At 42.0% G+C, this 16,262-nt stretch overlaps 1 protein-coding gene across 1 annotated transcript in view; it reads left to right on the plus strand.

Moving 5' to 3' along the window:
- Positions 1-16,262, plus strand: part of WDFY4 (WDFY family member 4) — a 140,337-nt gene that overhangs the window by 68,992 nt on the left and 55,083 nt on the right. Inside the window, exons 39-42 of the mRNA XM_059821010.1 lie at positions 5,970-6,047; positions 7,371-7,574; positions 8,360-8,411; positions 9,563-9,729. Of these exons, the coding sequence (XP_059676993.1) occupies positions 5,970-6,047; positions 7,371-7,574; positions 8,360-8,411; positions 9,563-9,729 (501 nt within the window). The remainder of the gene's footprint in view (positions 1-5,969; positions 6,048-7,370; positions 7,575-8,359; positions 8,412-9,562; positions 9,730-16,262) is intronic.

The raw sequence follows: 16,262 nt of genomic DNA on the forward strand, positions 1-16,262 counted from the left end.
GGTTAGATGTGTGGAAAAAGGAGCATGAGAACTGAAGTGAATACAAGAAGATAGTTTTCACACCTCAAAAGAGTTTAGGCTCAAAACTTAACTGCTGACAATGTGGGTCTGTAGCTAAGTCAGTCATAGTGGTTCAGGAACTTTCCATTAAAAAGATTATTGGGTTTAGATGGTGACTGCAAAAATCAGTTACTTCAGTGAGACAGTGTCTCCTTCCTAAGTCACATCATCAGTGACAGGAGATCCACGCTGGTTAGGGCATGCAGTCCAGAGGACAAAGCTGGGGTATGGGGCTGCCGAGAGGAGTAATGCTGCACCACAGGTGGATGCCATTTAATGTGGAGCTGCTGGGAAATACATACTTAGTAAAACTGAACATTTTGCTCGTTATAAAATGGCATTTCCTTAGTGTTCTATTTCATGAAAAATGCAGCTTTTCTGTTTGGTTCAAGATGGCAAAGGTGTATCAGATTAGCATCATGTAATTTTTCTCATTCTAATGATGCTAATTTCCTGTTTCCCTCTTTTGCAGTTATCACCCATAGAGGTTTTAAGCATGTTTAATTGCCACTTTCAACGTCCAAGTGCTACGTATATTATCTGTATGTTTGTATCTTAAATGCTTGGATTAAAGGCAAATCTGCTCCCCTTCAGACAACCGGTATAAAAAAGTTGTGAAGTACATGCCTAAACACATCCTGAAACACAGTGATTTCTTGAATCAGGGTTATCAAATCTGCTTCTGCCATGCACAAACTCTGCCACTATCACATATGCTATTTACATGCAGTTTATTGTGTCCGTAAGAGCTCCTTACCTGCTGTTCTGTTTTTCTATGCCCATGGAATACTTTCTAAAAACCCAGTGATTGCTTGAATAGCTGTAATTCGATCAAAAAAACCCTCCATGTAGAATTGTGAAAGCCCAGGTTAGAGAAGTAAGGTCTGTGGACTCTTCCTGGGATGTAAGATCTACTATCTGGTAAATCAGCTATATTAGAATATGATCTGGCACTGGGAACATAAAAGTAGAAGGGATTTCCAAATTGGTTTGTCAAATTGTTTCCCACCCCTACTACTGCATGCTGTCACCATATACATCCTCTTTGTGGGCTTATCAGGCTGTTTCAAATTAATTCGCGTTGGGTTTGCCCCATCACCACCCCCCCCTTCCCCCGCAACCAAGTCATAGTGGCAGGACGTTCCAGAAACTCACTTGTCTTAGTTTCCCCATCTGTAAGCTAAAGGCTTTGACTCTCTGACTTCCTTCATACCTCTGAGATGTACTGGTGAGAAGTACAGTACAAGAGTAGATATTTTTGTTAGAGCTACAGTGCTATATGAATGCTCTTACTGTGTGTGCTTATATATTTTTAATATTAATTTTGCTCAGAAGAGCTAAAGTAGTAGACTGATATCACTAGTTCTTGTCCTCACCAGCAAATGACTAAAACAAATGCTTCAAAACAAGTATGTGGGTATTCTCACTATCATCTGTGGGACTATTCATTTGGTACAGTGAAGGATCTGGATATTTGGGCTTTCCTTTTGTCTCCTCCAAGTCCAAAATTATTTTGTCTTGAAGTTTATTTTTATTTATTAAGAGTTTTGGCACATACTTTTGTGTGCATGTGTGTTCTGTAATACAACACATAGCCTTTAATTCCCCAGAGAAAGCCTCAACGTGCACAGCTCCAATGACATAATGTTTCTTTAGGAAAGAACTGTGGCATATGTAGCGTCTGTATCATGCAATATGAGTTTATTACAGCAAGTCTGAATATTTATGGGGTGCAGGAGTGTTAAGTGATATATATATATATATATATATATAAAAAATAAAAAAAAAAAATCAGACTTAAAACATTCCAGACCTCAGTAGAGAATTGGTAACTTAGAAGTCACACCTCAACCTTTTTTCTTTTTTTTTTTTTTTCCTTTTCAACTGTTTCTTATTAAAAGCAGCCTTTCAGTTGCTTTAGTTGAAAGAAATTATAGAAAATCCACTCTCTGGGTTTTTTTGGCATGCTAATTTCTCTCTTTGCCAGCATTTTTCTCTTTGCTGGTTTTACCTTTCCCCAATGCTAATCATTTTCTCTCCTTTTTGCATGAGGTCTCCATGCAGCGAGAGGAGAAATGGGTTTTGATTCTATGATGTGTTTTTTTTAATAGGGAAATAGCTTGTGAATTCCATCACCTTTTCAAGCTCTAAATATTGGCTGAGGAATCCGAGGCAGCAAAACGACCTGATTCTACTTAGAATGTGCTTGTCTAAGGCTGCAAATTAGAGAAGTATGTATAAAAAAGACTTAAAGCATGGTATCATACTCAGATTTTTAGGCCAGGATGGATCAATATGGCCTTTTAGTCTGCTCTTCCCTAGAATGCAGGTTGTATTTCTTGCATTTACACCTGCTTTTCTCATATGAAACTCAAACCTTTTATTATGTTACACAATACTAACAATGATCAAACCTGGCATATTGTTTTCGATCAAGATAGTTATTACACTGTGACACTATTGTATTTAATCAACTGCATGAAGAGTTGCCATTTTAAAGGATAGTGATAGCCACCTACAATTTTTAATGGTTTATTTGTTAGAAACTTGTTTGCACTAGTTCATTAAGCATTACACTGTAATTGTTCTGACTGAACGCTTAATAAATAATAGCCTGGTCTATATTCTCCATGTTTATTCCATATCTTCTTCAGGTTTTGGTTTTGTTGGTTTGGTTTGGTTTTTTTCCCCAATCACAGTGATCTCCAATTTTGTTAACTGTTCATTTTATTTTACAACCAGATCATTTCCGTGTGAGGATGATCATCAGGGATGTGTTCATCTGGTTGGAGATGGCTATCTATAGCTCATTTGGAAGCCAAAGTGGTTAGTCTTCAGTTCACCAGACATGGCTAGCAGAATTTTTCCTTCTTAGGACCCTTCATATGTTTCAAAGGCTAAGAGCTGGGTCGGTAGAAGTCAGTGAGAATCTTTGCAATGTGGGCTTTGACCTTAGGGGTCTGATCGGTGACCATGAGTGAAGTACAGACTATGAGCAACTTTGAAACAGCTGCCTCGGCTTGAATAGCCTGTGGATATCTGATATGGTGGTTAATACTTGGAGGAATTGGTTGTCTGTTCTGAATGGCTTTTACCCTATGTCCACATAGAGCTGGGATCTCAGCTCTTCTCCTGTACTGAGCCCAGCTCAACAGCACAGAAATGCTGTTGCTTTCTAGGTCAGCCTTTATGGGAGTTTTATATGAATTATGGAATAGTTTTGTGAGGCCGCAACTGTGATTACAGGTTTAATGATGCTTTAAACAAACAAAAATGTAATGACTTTCATCAGTGTAAAACAGGAGCTTCCTGCAGGGAAACACCAATAAATGTGACTTCGCAGTAGGGGTACAGACCTGGCTGGCAGCCAGCAGTAATCGGCACACCACATAGACCTTGTGTGTTAACTTAATTATAGCGCAGTGCAAGCAGCAGCTAGACAGTTTGCTGTGAGGAATCACTGCCAGCGTGGCACAGAGTCCATGCATTTAAAAGTTACCCATCTGATCCATGGCTTTTAGGTAGTGAGAGGCTGGGACTTTCACAGCCAGTTTAACCTCATGCTGTGACTCAGAGCAATCTCACCTTTGTCAGGGAAGCTCAGGGGGGCATGAGGGCCTTTGAATGGCACTGGGGGCATTCTAACCTCTCCTGTATAATCTCTGAATAGCTTCTGCCTTCTCTGCCACCTCTGGTCCTCAGGAATTTATCAAAGGAACAGATACTTCTGCTACTCTCTGTAATGCAGTTAATAGTCAGCCACTCTAATTACTTTTTTTTTTTCCCTTTTCATGTCATGGCTTTGGTGTACCTTTTGTAAGTTCCTGGGAAGGATTTGGCTTCAAAATCATGTTCAAATAAGCCTGCATCCTTCCTACACTTTTGGCTGGCTCATGGAATAGATATTACGGTTTATTTGGATACTGTGACTTTTGGGATTCTGTTTCTTTCAGTAGTGATAAGGAGCAGCATCCTGAGTCAGGTCTCAATGTGCTCTATCATTGACTTCAGGAAAAATAGTTGCTCTTTCAGAGAGCTTTTGGTTTGGAAAATTTTAAAGCAAGTGTGCCCAGAAGATCAGACATGGCATCATGCAGTTGTAATAGGATAGCTAGAATCTTTTCCCAGGAAATACACTGTCAAACAGGAGAATTTTTACCTGTGACTGTTAGTAAGAAGGCTGTGATACAGAGCTCTCCCCGGTATCAACTTGTCAGCAGTCACACAAAGAGATACTGAGCAAGGAGAGAGAGCAGCTCTCCTTGTGTTTGCATAGAAAAGTCTGAGTTACAAGACTGTAGAACAGTCTCATGAGTGTTGGACAGCTGTTAAAGCAGAGTCCTGTGCTGGTTCTTCAGTTGCCTTCATGCAATAAGATAAAACAAGCCAGTAGCTTACTCAGCAGTTGTTCAGTGCTTCAGCTCTACACACAGCCTTTCTGTATGCTTTGTCTCTCTGATCAGGCTAAAAAATGTCATGAGAACAAATACTTCAAGTCTCTTTGAGATCCAGAATGTCATAGATGGTTAGGAGAAAGGGGGGAGCAAACCTTGCGTTTTCAAAGCTGGAAGCTTGTCTTTGATTAAAGTTTGACAGGTGAATTTGAGGAATTGGTATGATAGTGAATATCCTAGGTTGTGTTTTGTTATTTGCGTGATGCTAGTTTGGCACCTGAGGGATTGCATTGAGTTTAATAATGTTTGTGCTGATCTTTTTAAAAGGGAGGCTCAGATAGGAAGCGTTGTTGGAAATTCTCTGGTTTGTGTTCTGCGTAGGTCTTGGCTATGTGAACCTTGTGACCCCAAAACCTGCGGGTTTTGATGGAGTAGGTAAGAAAAGAATGAAATCCATTTCATTTCCCTACTCCCTGAGTTTAAGGATCCTACCACACTGGACCATTGTTCATGATCTTAGCTGTGTAACTCTGAGGTTAGTATTATAGTCTTTGTTTTGTGGTTGGAGAGGTGGTGGTTTAGGGCAATTGCATGTCTTGCTGAAGATCACATAACAATCTGTTTGCAGAGTGTGGAATGCAACTCGTAATGTCTTGACAGCGGTTCATCAATCTTGTACTTGCACAGAGACCCTTAGTTTGAGAAGTTCATTCCAGTAAAACAGCAGATGAAATGTATGACTGTTAATGCGGGTTCACTGTTCTGTGAGTCTAGTGCCTTCTGGAAGGAAAGGAAAGGTGGCCAGGAAGTTCTGTCAGACTGCTTTGGAAAACATGTGTTTCCAGAAACACCTAAGTAGCACTGGGGTTTAGGGCATGTCTATGCTGCGTAGTGGAGCAGAGGCAGTTGTTATGGGTGTCATCTTGCAGTAGCACAGCTCTAAAAGTTTCCAGTTCTAGAGCTAGCTCAGACATCTCTGCATCACAAAATAGTGTATTTATACTGCAATTCACTTGTTGCCAGAGGACTTAAGCTTCTAAATCTCAAAAATGTTTTTGGAAACAGTTGGTTTCCTGTCTGCAAAAAGGGGACATGGACCATTCGTTTGTTTGCACTTTCTCTTTATGCAGCAAGGAGCAGGTGTATCGTTATGGATGCTTATCTCAGTTGGGTTTTCTACAACAGATAATTGTCTTTTATGCTACTTGCAGTACTAACTCAGCTCCAAAAGGAGGAGACTTAGATTTTATTTGATATTTTCTTTCTCCTTCTGAGTAGTTCCACTAACGACCCTTGTTAAGATCATGAATATGTTTATCTTCCTGGTGTAAGTGTGCAACTTGCTCACAGATGATTGCCTCATCACTATACTGTCTGGAGAGCCATCAAACTTACAGACACAGGGCATATTCCCTAATTCTTGTAAAAAGACAGAGCAACTAATGCCTGCTTCTGCCCCTCACTGAGTTTACGCCTGCAGCACCTTGGTGTAATGTGTTCTGATGTTTCTTCTAGGGATTTGTGTCATGTATGGAGCGGTACCGAAGAATTGGGCAGGAGCTGTATGCCTCTTTGTACAAGAACCATGTACAGGTAAAGAACAGAAATATTGTGCGACAGCTTTCTGTTGTTGAAAGGATGCTCTTGGACTACCCTGAGAAATCAGCATTTCCGAAGCGAGATGAGTAGTGTGCCCAAAGAAATGCTGGGAGTTGATGAGTCAAAAATCTGTTCCTGATATCACCACTGAAATGTGATATAGCATCACTCACCAATCAGATTCCTCACTTTATCTTCAAGATCCTCTTTTGTTTAAATGAATTACTCCACTCTCACAGTGGCAGAAATGAAAGTGAGGACTTTGACCTCTTTTTCTTAGCAGCCAGTAAAACTTTTCGAGAGGTCTCAAGCTCATAGCCAGTAAAATCTCACAAGTATGCTTCTGTTTCAGGATTGCCCATCAGAGACCAACAAGCTTTTAATTCTTTGAAATTCTCACCTCTTCTCTCCTTTAAATTGATATTTTAGTGCCCCCCAAATCCCTGCCCACACCTTCTAAGTAGAAATAATTACATTTATGCCATGCTTGGAGGGAGCATAGTACACTTCTGAGACTTTCAGACTGTGTTTTCAGTGAGCGTGGTTGTTGCCATTTGACACAAACACTCGCCAGAAAAAAACTGGAGTGAATAAAACTTCTGTGATGCTATTCTCCTGGCTCACTGTTTTTGAATTGGAAATCTAATGAAAGCAGCCATTTTCAAGGAGGCTGAATTTTGCGACATGCTTATATTTGTCACTGTATCTTAGTTTGACTAGTAGCATCTCCCACAGCACACTTTCAGTGGTCAGTCGGACGTGTGTATGCTGGGTCTGCAGTGCTCCCTCTGCAGTGGTCGCACCTGGTAGGTTGCGGAGATCCCTCTGAATCACTGGGGTGGTGTCACTGCTGGATGGCAGGAGGGAAGTGTGCAAAAGCACACTGGAGCTTATGAGGAGCGGCTGAGGGAACTGGGGTTGTTCAGTCTGGAGAAGAGGAGGCTGAGGGGAGACCTTATCGCTCTCTGCAACTACCTGAAAGGAGGTTGCAGAGAGGTGGGTGCTGGTCTCTTATCCCAAGTGACAAGTGATAGGACTAGAGGAAATGGCCTCAAGTTGCGCCAGGGGAGGTTCAGGCTGGATGGTAGGAAAAATTTCTTTACTGAGAGAGTGGTGAAACACTGGAACAGGCTGCCCGGGGAGGTGGTGTAGTCACCATCACTGAGGAGTTCAATGAACGTATGGACGAGGCATTGTGGGACATGGTTTAGTGGGCATGGTGGTGTTGGGTTGATGGTTGGACTTGATGATCTTACAGGTCTTTTCCAACCTTAGTGATTCTGTGAAAAGGTGGCACAAAGTGGTTCTGTCCCACAGATGCTGCAGTGTGGTTACAACAAAGCAGCCAAGGACTGGATGGTACTTGAGGAGCAACTTTTTTACAGAAGGGGCCTGTGGGGAGATGCATCACGATCCCTAGAGCCACGATGGATTCTTGATTGTTATGAAGGGCCTTCACGAATGAGGAGGAGGATTCAGCATGTGAACACCCAAGCAACAATGATGCGAATGAAGACTGAGGTAGAAAGCTTTTGCAGGATGTGCACAATTTCTGTAACACTTCCTGGTTACATCACCTGTCTCATCAATATGCTGTGCCATGCATAAAGAACCCACTGAACGGGTCTGGTCTAAGAGGGACTGCAATGTATTTAGCAGCAACAGAATGATTTTTCCCTCTTTTCTGGTATAAGGTCTCTCCAGACAGATGAGCGTATAACCTGATCATACTTTTCTGCTTGTAATATCTCATGGGTATAGCACTTCCCAAAGTATGCAACAGAGTCCAGTTAGTAGGCTGCACTGTCCTGTTAGTCTTATGCTTATTAGGGCTGCTAGAACTGATGGATGATCAAAAGGGGAATTAGAGTGTTTTGAACTAAGCATTGAACTGTATACGTGGGGTATTTACTACTGTCTGTCTCTATAGGGTCTAAGTGCCAAATCCTATCAACCAGAAGCTGAAGCACTTAAGTATATCACGAGGTTCCCATCTCTAGGACATTTTCAGCTTTTATGTGAAGCTTGGGTTCTGGCAGTTTTCTCTAGACTGGGTGATATGTTTTTTATTTTATAACTGGCCTCATGCAGAGTCTTGTTTGAAAAGACAATAGTCCTTTTGCTTAATTGTTGACATTTGTTCCTACATTTAATTGTTCCTTTGGATCCTTTCAAATGAGTTTATTTGAAATTCCAAGGCATTTATTTGCAATGTAGTTCTAAATCTGTGTTTTTCTCTGCAACAAGGTTGAGTTATGTTTACCTGTCTGCATATTCCACTCAAGTCATACCTAGTTTCTTTTCAGATTCTCCTAGCAAACAGAAATGAAACAACCCCCCCTGCCGAAGTGAATCCAGGTAACCTATTAGGGTTAAATTACATCATCAAGAGGGTGGACACAAACAGCCAAAGAGAATTGGAGTTAGTGTATGGAGTTTCAAGTCAGAATTTCGTCTAGTGAAAAAAACTTATTGTCAGTGCTCTGGGCTAAAAAGTCACTGTAACATCTGGGAAAAGAATCATACAATTGTTATAGCTGGTATATAAACTGTCTTCAGAATTTGTTGCTCTCTTGTTGCCACCAGAAAGATCTGAAAGCAAAAAAGCGATCTTGAAATAAAAGCTTTGGGCATTCTTGGGCACCTGGAAAGCTCCCAATTGCTTAAACTCAGAAGTGCAGACTTTCCCCCTGCTTTTAGTAGGCACTCCAGTTCTACCTCTGAAATAGTGTTTAAAACCAGGTAATAGGTGGCTCAGAGAAGTGGTAATAGGAGTTGTAACTTTCCTAGAATGTGGACAAAATAATGGACACTGGAAGGAATTCATCAAGAACATTAATATGCCAAATTGCTTTTCAACATTCAAAATAGAACCAGATTTTTCAAAATATGATCATTATGTCAACATTCTTCATTTTCCAAAGCCAGGTTTTCTGTTATGCGAGACATTAAAAGAAGGGGGGGGGGAGGGCAGGGAAGTGAACTATGGTCTAGAAGTCAATAGTTTTTCAGAGGGGGAATAAAAAAAACATTGAGAAAGAACTGTAGTTTGGAAACGTCAGCCAAGTCTAAGGCTGTGGATTTCAGCCACCTGTATGGCTGCTCCAGGTCAAGTTTCTAGTGTACACTGTTGGAATAGGCAGAATTGTTGTATGCTTTTTAGTGTGAGTATGTGAACAGATTATTTTTTTTAAATTATTTGATTATCAGATGATCAGCCCAAAACAGTGCAGAAATGAGGATAAATACATTTGTTCAAGATGTTTGAATCTTCAGTGATTATAGGAATTTAGTTTGAATCATGACTGAGTGCAGCTACCTGTTTTTAGTTCCCTGAACTAAGCATCCTTCTTTAGCAGTCGCAGATTTTACTTCTCTCTTGCCTGTTTTTTGCAGATAAATAATGCTATTTCCCAAGGTAGAACAGATTGGGTGAAAGTCTAAATTGCAAATGTTTTTTGTGTCATCCGGCTGCCACTAAAACTGCAATCTCTTTTATACTGATACAGGAGAGCTGACGTTAAATGGAACAGAAAGGGAGATGGATAAGAAGGGATCAGATTGTAATCAGCTAACGTTCTTCCCTGCTCTACATGAGAGTTTCCATTCAGAAGACTTCTTGGAACTGTGTGTGGAGAGACAAATTATATTGCAGGAGTTTGCAGCAAGTGAAAAGGTAAGAAGGATGAACTAAAAAATTTTCTCTGTCGAGATGGCATTTTGGAGGGTGAATTGGATGTGAAGGCCTATCTGTTCCTTTCAGTTTGGGGTTCAGGTGGATTCAGGCTAGCTACAGTAAACATCATCACTATCTGTTTCCTGGGAGCAATTACAAATTTCCAGCCTCTGTATGAACTCCTATGTAGACTTATTCTTGAAGAGCATTTGACATTAACTCTTTGAAGTAACAGAAAAAAATTTGGACATATGACCAAGGTATTCTCGTACCTGTGACACAGTATTGTTTGAATTTGCTTAAGACATGGCAAATTATGAGACTCTGAGAATTCCTGTCCTGCTTCCCCACCTTTATTCATACTCAGAGCAGTGCCTGGATCAAATTTGTTTATTACCTCTGGAAAAGTGCCGATTTTATGTAGGATGCTAGCTCAGTTATGTTTGAATCTCTTCCTGCTGAATAACAGAAAATGTTTTCTTCCTCCCTTCACATGTCTTTTTCTTCTTTGCCTCCTCATCAGTACTGGACAGATTCTTCTCTCTAAGGCCATAGAGACTTTCCCTGCTTCCTGTTTGATGCTTCCATTGTGTGTCATCTAGTCAAAACAATGCTGTTCCTTCTTTGTTCTTGTACTGAACTGGATGCCCTTCTCCCAGGTTTCTTCCCAGCATAAGGAAGAGGTAGGATCAGGAACACTGGGGGAGGACATGAACTGTGGAGTCAATAGGGGTGACTCTGTTAGGGGGACGGTAACTTTGGTCTGGTGTTCTCAATTTAATCCCTTTGCTCAAAAGGCAGCAACCTGCCCTTTGCTTTCAGCATAGCCCCCACAATGGTGACTCCAAATCAAATCCTTGATGTTGGATATGTGCTGCACATAGCCATTTTCTGCAGGACTGTGAGAGATCTTGTCACGAGGAGCAGACCCGGCCTCATTCTCTGATCTTTTGCAGTGTACCTGTTTCTTCAGTGGCATCACTCTCCCTGTTGGCCCAAGAGTTAGCATCCCATAGTAGAAGCCAAGGGTCAGACTTGGAGTATTTAAACTCAGCCATGACAGTGCTGTGATAGTTGTACATAAAACCAAAATAATGATTTCTGTATCTATGTCTCAATATCATCGCTGGATTTTCTTGATGCTTTGCCAGTGGCCAGGGGTCACATTCGTGCTCTCTAACATGATGGCTTCCTCATGCTATTAGAGCTGTTGGTACACTGTTTGTCTATACAAACATAATTCATTTCCCTGCTCCTCCTCCTTTCCCCCCACACATACCTCTCCCCAGCAGAAGGAGACAAGCAGGAAAATGTAAGGCATGTTTTCCATGTGCTGATCTCATTTTGAGCCTTCAGGCTGTCTGTCTCTTCTCCATGTAACTCTGCAGGAAGCCGTCAGAAATGCCAGGCATGTTTTTTTCCAGCAGCAGTCACCGTGTTGCCGAGCTGACAGAAGTATTAAAAAAAGCAGTAGGGGGTGACATTAGCTGTCCTGCGCTCACTTAGTGCGCTGCGGTCCTGCCTTGTAAATGGCTGCCTCATGAGCTGTTTGCACTTCAAGCAGGCAACTGGAACCATCTTACCTACTGCACTACACAGAAAAATCATTGCGATGCCTTGGCAGATGCTAGATTGATTTCTGGAACACGAGGATAGCCCTTCTCTGGAAAGTGGTCATTGTTTTATAATGTCGCCCAGTGCTATTTTTTTGTATTACCATTTTCAGATATGTGAGATGGCATTTTGCAGAAGCAGCAGATCAAATGCCGTTGACATTGTTGGTTCAGAATCTGTTCTCAGCAAGTTCAATCAGGAGAATATGGGTGCAGGTGGGGTATTGCCATGCTAATATCATCTAGCCTTTTGTTTTATCTTGCTTGCAAAATAGACTAGAAAACATTTCTAGGCATTCCCATGAAATTAATTTTAGGTATTAAACAGGATGTGTTTATCACGTGGACTCTGAGAGAAAGGGACTATAAAGGAGAAAGCAAATGGATGCAGTTTTAGTATAGGCTAAGGAAGGAAGCTACTGAGTGGTGAAGGTTAGTCTCTGACCGAGTGGAGACTAATCGTATGAGGGAGCAGTCATACTCTGTGTTTGAACAACACCCAGACCATGCAAAGTTCAGCCTTTAGATATGTCCTTTTTAATTGCTTTTTTATCTGCTAAACTACACACAGAGGAACACATTTCCCAGATTTAAAAGTCAAACACTCTGAATTTAGGAAATGCCAGAAATCAATAAATTAATGTCAGATCTCTGTGCAATTATAGTCTTTAATGACATAATCACTGGCTGATTTTGACATAAGACTATCCCTTCTGCTTTACCAGTAAATAGGGTGGAAGGTACGTATATCCAAATCCATACCTTCAAAGTAGTATTTGGTTGTATTGACCATAAGTCTGTCTCTTCCAGCCAGGATCATTGTAATACATATAACTGCACCTTCTGTGTTCTGCAGCTAGCAGGAATGCTATAGATACCAGTCATCTTCCTTACACAGTGTTAATTTATCACTAGAATATGTCCATCCTGAGCAAGGTCTATGAAAAAAGTAGTGTTTAATCCTGTAGTTACACAGTCACATAATGCATAATCAAAGGGGTAGAATTTAGGCCGACTTTTGAGGATATGACTTTGCAATCATAATAATGCTTTCTTAAATTTTGTGTGACATTCACAAAGCTTGAAAATGGAAGCCTCTATCAGACCTCCCAGGAATAGCAGGCCAGGGGCAGAATTGCTGAAAGTTCTGGGTATTACATTGGCATCTGCTGGAGAAAGTAACTTTAGTGCCTTTCAGGCCTTTATAATGGCCTCTGCCAAAGTGGCAGCTGGAGGGGATAGTAGGAGTATGTTATGATCCTAGATATGGGCCTGTACTGTAGAGGGAGGAGGTTGCAAAAGAATCACAAATCTCCTCCACCATGTGTCCAAGCCCTGCCTTTGGAAGGGAGAGTGTGTTGTGGTGAGAACAGTTTCTTTCCGGATTATTTGAAGTTTAGCTTCAAGAAGGCTCCTTGCTGTTCTTCCCTGTTTCTTTCTGCACCAGTTTCCCATAGTCCCTATCATCATTCAGTGATCTGCTAGAGCCACATCTAAAAGCCAAAAACCTTGTACGCGGTGCTGGTGAAATGCAAGATGCAGAGGGCCGTTGTTGTGTTTTGGCTCTATGGAGGTACATAAAGAAAAAAGTGGGCATTCAGACGAATTATAGATGTTTGTGGCTTACCCATGCACTGAGAGTCTGGGCACAAGGGATGGAGGGTCAGGGCAGTTGTTTGCAGACTAAAGGAGGCTGGTAGCTGAGATTTTGTTGCTTCACCTCCTCCCTTACAGTTGGCCCCAGCAGGGACCACTTGTGAAAGCTGGGCAAAAGGACTGCTTTTGGTATGCTTGGGGAAAATGTGACTTTGAACTCAAAGCTGGGAATTGAGTCACCTCATTGCTGAATGTTTGGAACTGATGCTGTAATTCCAGTAGTGTTTATAAGCCCAAAGCACAGGATGTTTTTTTTTCCTGCGCACAGAAATCAATGTTTATAATTCACTAGATTAATATACCAGATTGCAGGTGCAGATTTACAGATGTTGCTGTCAGGGCTGTCTTCTCAGAAGTTTCTGAACTGTCATACTCTGGCTCCTTGGTTATACATTTTGCTGAGGCTCCACAGAGGTTATAGTGTGTACAGGTGAAGATTATATTTTGCATGTATCTTCAATATTCTGAGACTGTACATACCATAGGCATGGAAGGAGAGGTTATATGTTATGTGGGTGATGTTACACAACGTGCTGCTGCAGAATTGTGCAAGAGAAATGCAAATAGGAACCTGTCCTGACCTAATCTATCAACTTGCCTACCAAAAGTAAGAGCGAAGCCTTTAAATAACCCTAGCTTACCAGCAGAAACAGGGAGATTGGATTCCTATATCTGCAACTTGAGCCCCCAGCTGCAAGATTGCCTCCCTGATCTTTACAATCCTGAAGTAGTTCTGCCAGGTTGTTAATGTGCAGTTAGCATGTAATAGATGAAGGAAGTGTTGGAAGGCTTGGGGAATGATTTTGGTGTAGAAGTTCTGAATTTTGGAGAAAAGTAAACCTCTGTTTGCCAGCAAGTCATTTGAGATGGAAAGAAATCCAAGCAGCTAGGGTAATGAATCTGAAGTTAACAAGAGGGCACGGCCTAGCAGAAATCTGGGCACAATGCCTTTCCTTGAAGGAGGGGCTGGAGAGAGTACAGGAGATGCCAAGGACAATAATAGAAGGGACTAGCATAAATAGTTAGAGGGAGTGGGATCCATAGTTGGGAGAAAGGAGCTGATTAAAGAACAGGCTCAATTGAAAGAAGGAGCAGCTGTAAGGTTCAGCATCTAGGACCAGCAGAATGGTGCAGCAGCTCTGCATCCACTTGGTGGAGCTAGTGTTTTTAGGGGCATTGCACATATTTCACAGCTGTGCAAGACACCAAGGCAGCCTATTTTCATGGGACCACTGTTACACTTCATCCCAGTGCGAGGATGCAGCAGTAAAGAACTTTACACATGCTGATGTGCAGTGGGAACAAGGAGTAGCTATTGTGGTCAAAGCAGAGGATTAGGAAGCCAGGTCCTTGCCACAAGCCATTTCCCTTTCCTGTGCCTCAGTTTCTCCTCTTCCCTCCCTGCTGCAGGAGCAGAGATTGTAATGGCTACCTCACTGCAGGAAGGAGTGCTGAAACTCTTCCTGTGTTCAGATGGGAGTGCCTGAAGAAGGACAAGGTGTAGCTGATGATTACTCATCTGACTTGCCCTATCTGGGTTTCTGCTGCAGTAGAGAGACTGCTGGGAGGCCCTTCTCCACCCCTACCCCAGCTCAGTGAACAACTGTGCTACTAGGTGCAAAGGACAGGAATCTGACTCAGGCTGTAAGTGTCACAGAAAAAACCCAGAGCAGCTTTAGTCAGATCTCTGCTCTTCTGGATGTGCTCCTTCACCATGCTACTTGTGCTCCATGGATACCTCCTTGTATTCCCCCTTCATATCTGCTTTTGGGTGGGGGTTTTTGGTGTTTGCCTTGATGAAAAACGTCTTTAAACTATAGCTGCTCCCTGGATCTCTGCAGAGCTCCTGACAAACCCCAGGGTCCTACCTACCACCTCAAGCAAGCACGACTGATCCCCTAACAGTTTGTTGCTTTCTGTAGAATGATGCAGCAGGGAAAGGAGCAGGCAGACTTTGTGGTTATTCCTGAGGGAGTCGTGGGAGCAGTGGGAAGGCCATGAACTTGAGTGAACTGACCTAAGGGGAAATTTAAGGGCTCATATTAGTTTTTGGCAGCATTTTCTGTTTGAGAGGAGCCTGGAGCGAGACAGAGACGTCTGGGTGTGCAAGAGGTATGAGTACAATCCTATTAGAACTGGCTTCCAGATGCTATCATCAGCTAAGAGATGCCAGCTTCTCAGGTTGGCGATGGGCCACGACAGATGGCAGCTTTCATCACAGAAAGCAAGGACAAAGAGCAGTCCCAGTGCCCACGACCATGTACAAGACAAGAACCTTCTTCTGCTGTCCCCCTTTCTCCTTGCAGCATTTGCAAAGTTGTTAAAACCTGAGAAGTGCATGCTGAAGAAACACTTCCCACATGGCATTTTTGCTCCAGTGGAGTTAGGGAGGGAGGGTGAGTAGAGGCTACTGCAAAAAAGGAATGTGTCCTGGGTCTTCCAAAGTGAAGTTGGAACTGCAAAGCTTTCTAGTGATTGCAATGGTTTCACTCAAGTCTGAGCAGAAGAAATTTGATCCAATGTTGGTAACAGTTCAGAGGTGACCAAACTTGAGCCTAGAGCCCCTACCACTAAAGACTAGGTGTAGTAGATTTCGTTTCCTTGGTTCATTGAGCAGCTGGAGAGAATGAAGCAACCTGTCACGTATTCTTAAATTTTGATTAATGAGATGCATGTGTGACTGTTTCAAAGTAAGATGAGACTTCAATAACAAGCAAACTAACAATCATTGCAGGAAAGGTCTTGTGAGTGGCACAGAGAAATGGACCTGTATTGTTCTCACCTTTTTAACAGGTACCTGTTTCCCTAGCGAAAATTGTGAAAGGAATGTATTTGGTTTCATGTACTCCTAGTAATTTTAAACTCTGTGGCCCTAAATAACATTGACCCTACTTTACTGACAGGTCCTTTGTAGCTGATGCACCCTGGGATTCCTCAATACACAACAGAAAGGGCAGAAAGGGTATATAACTACAGGTTTCATCTCTGTGATTCCTGATACAATGCTACCTGAATGCATTGCTTTTATGTGTATTGTGCAAAGTTTTTGTACCTTTGGCTGAGCAAGTGATTAGAGACAGCTGTGAGTGTTTGTAGGAAAACATGAGATGTGACAATGAGGAGGAGTAAGGGGCTTCAGGAAGTCCCTAAGCCACTGGGTGCTGAGAAGGTATATGAAGATCAAGGATCACTCCATACATAGCACGTTTCTTATACTCTTTCCTTAAGCTTCTGTCGCTAAGATGCAGTATAGTTGTTTAGATG

This window comes from Gavia stellata, chromosome 9 (assembly GCF_030936135.1).
Source record: "Gavia stellata isolate bGavSte3 chromosome 9, bGavSte3.hap2, whole genome shotgun sequence".
In the NCBI taxonomy this organism is placed as follows: domain Eukaryota; kingdom Metazoa; phylum Chordata; class Aves; order Gaviiformes; family Gaviidae; genus Gavia; species Gavia stellata.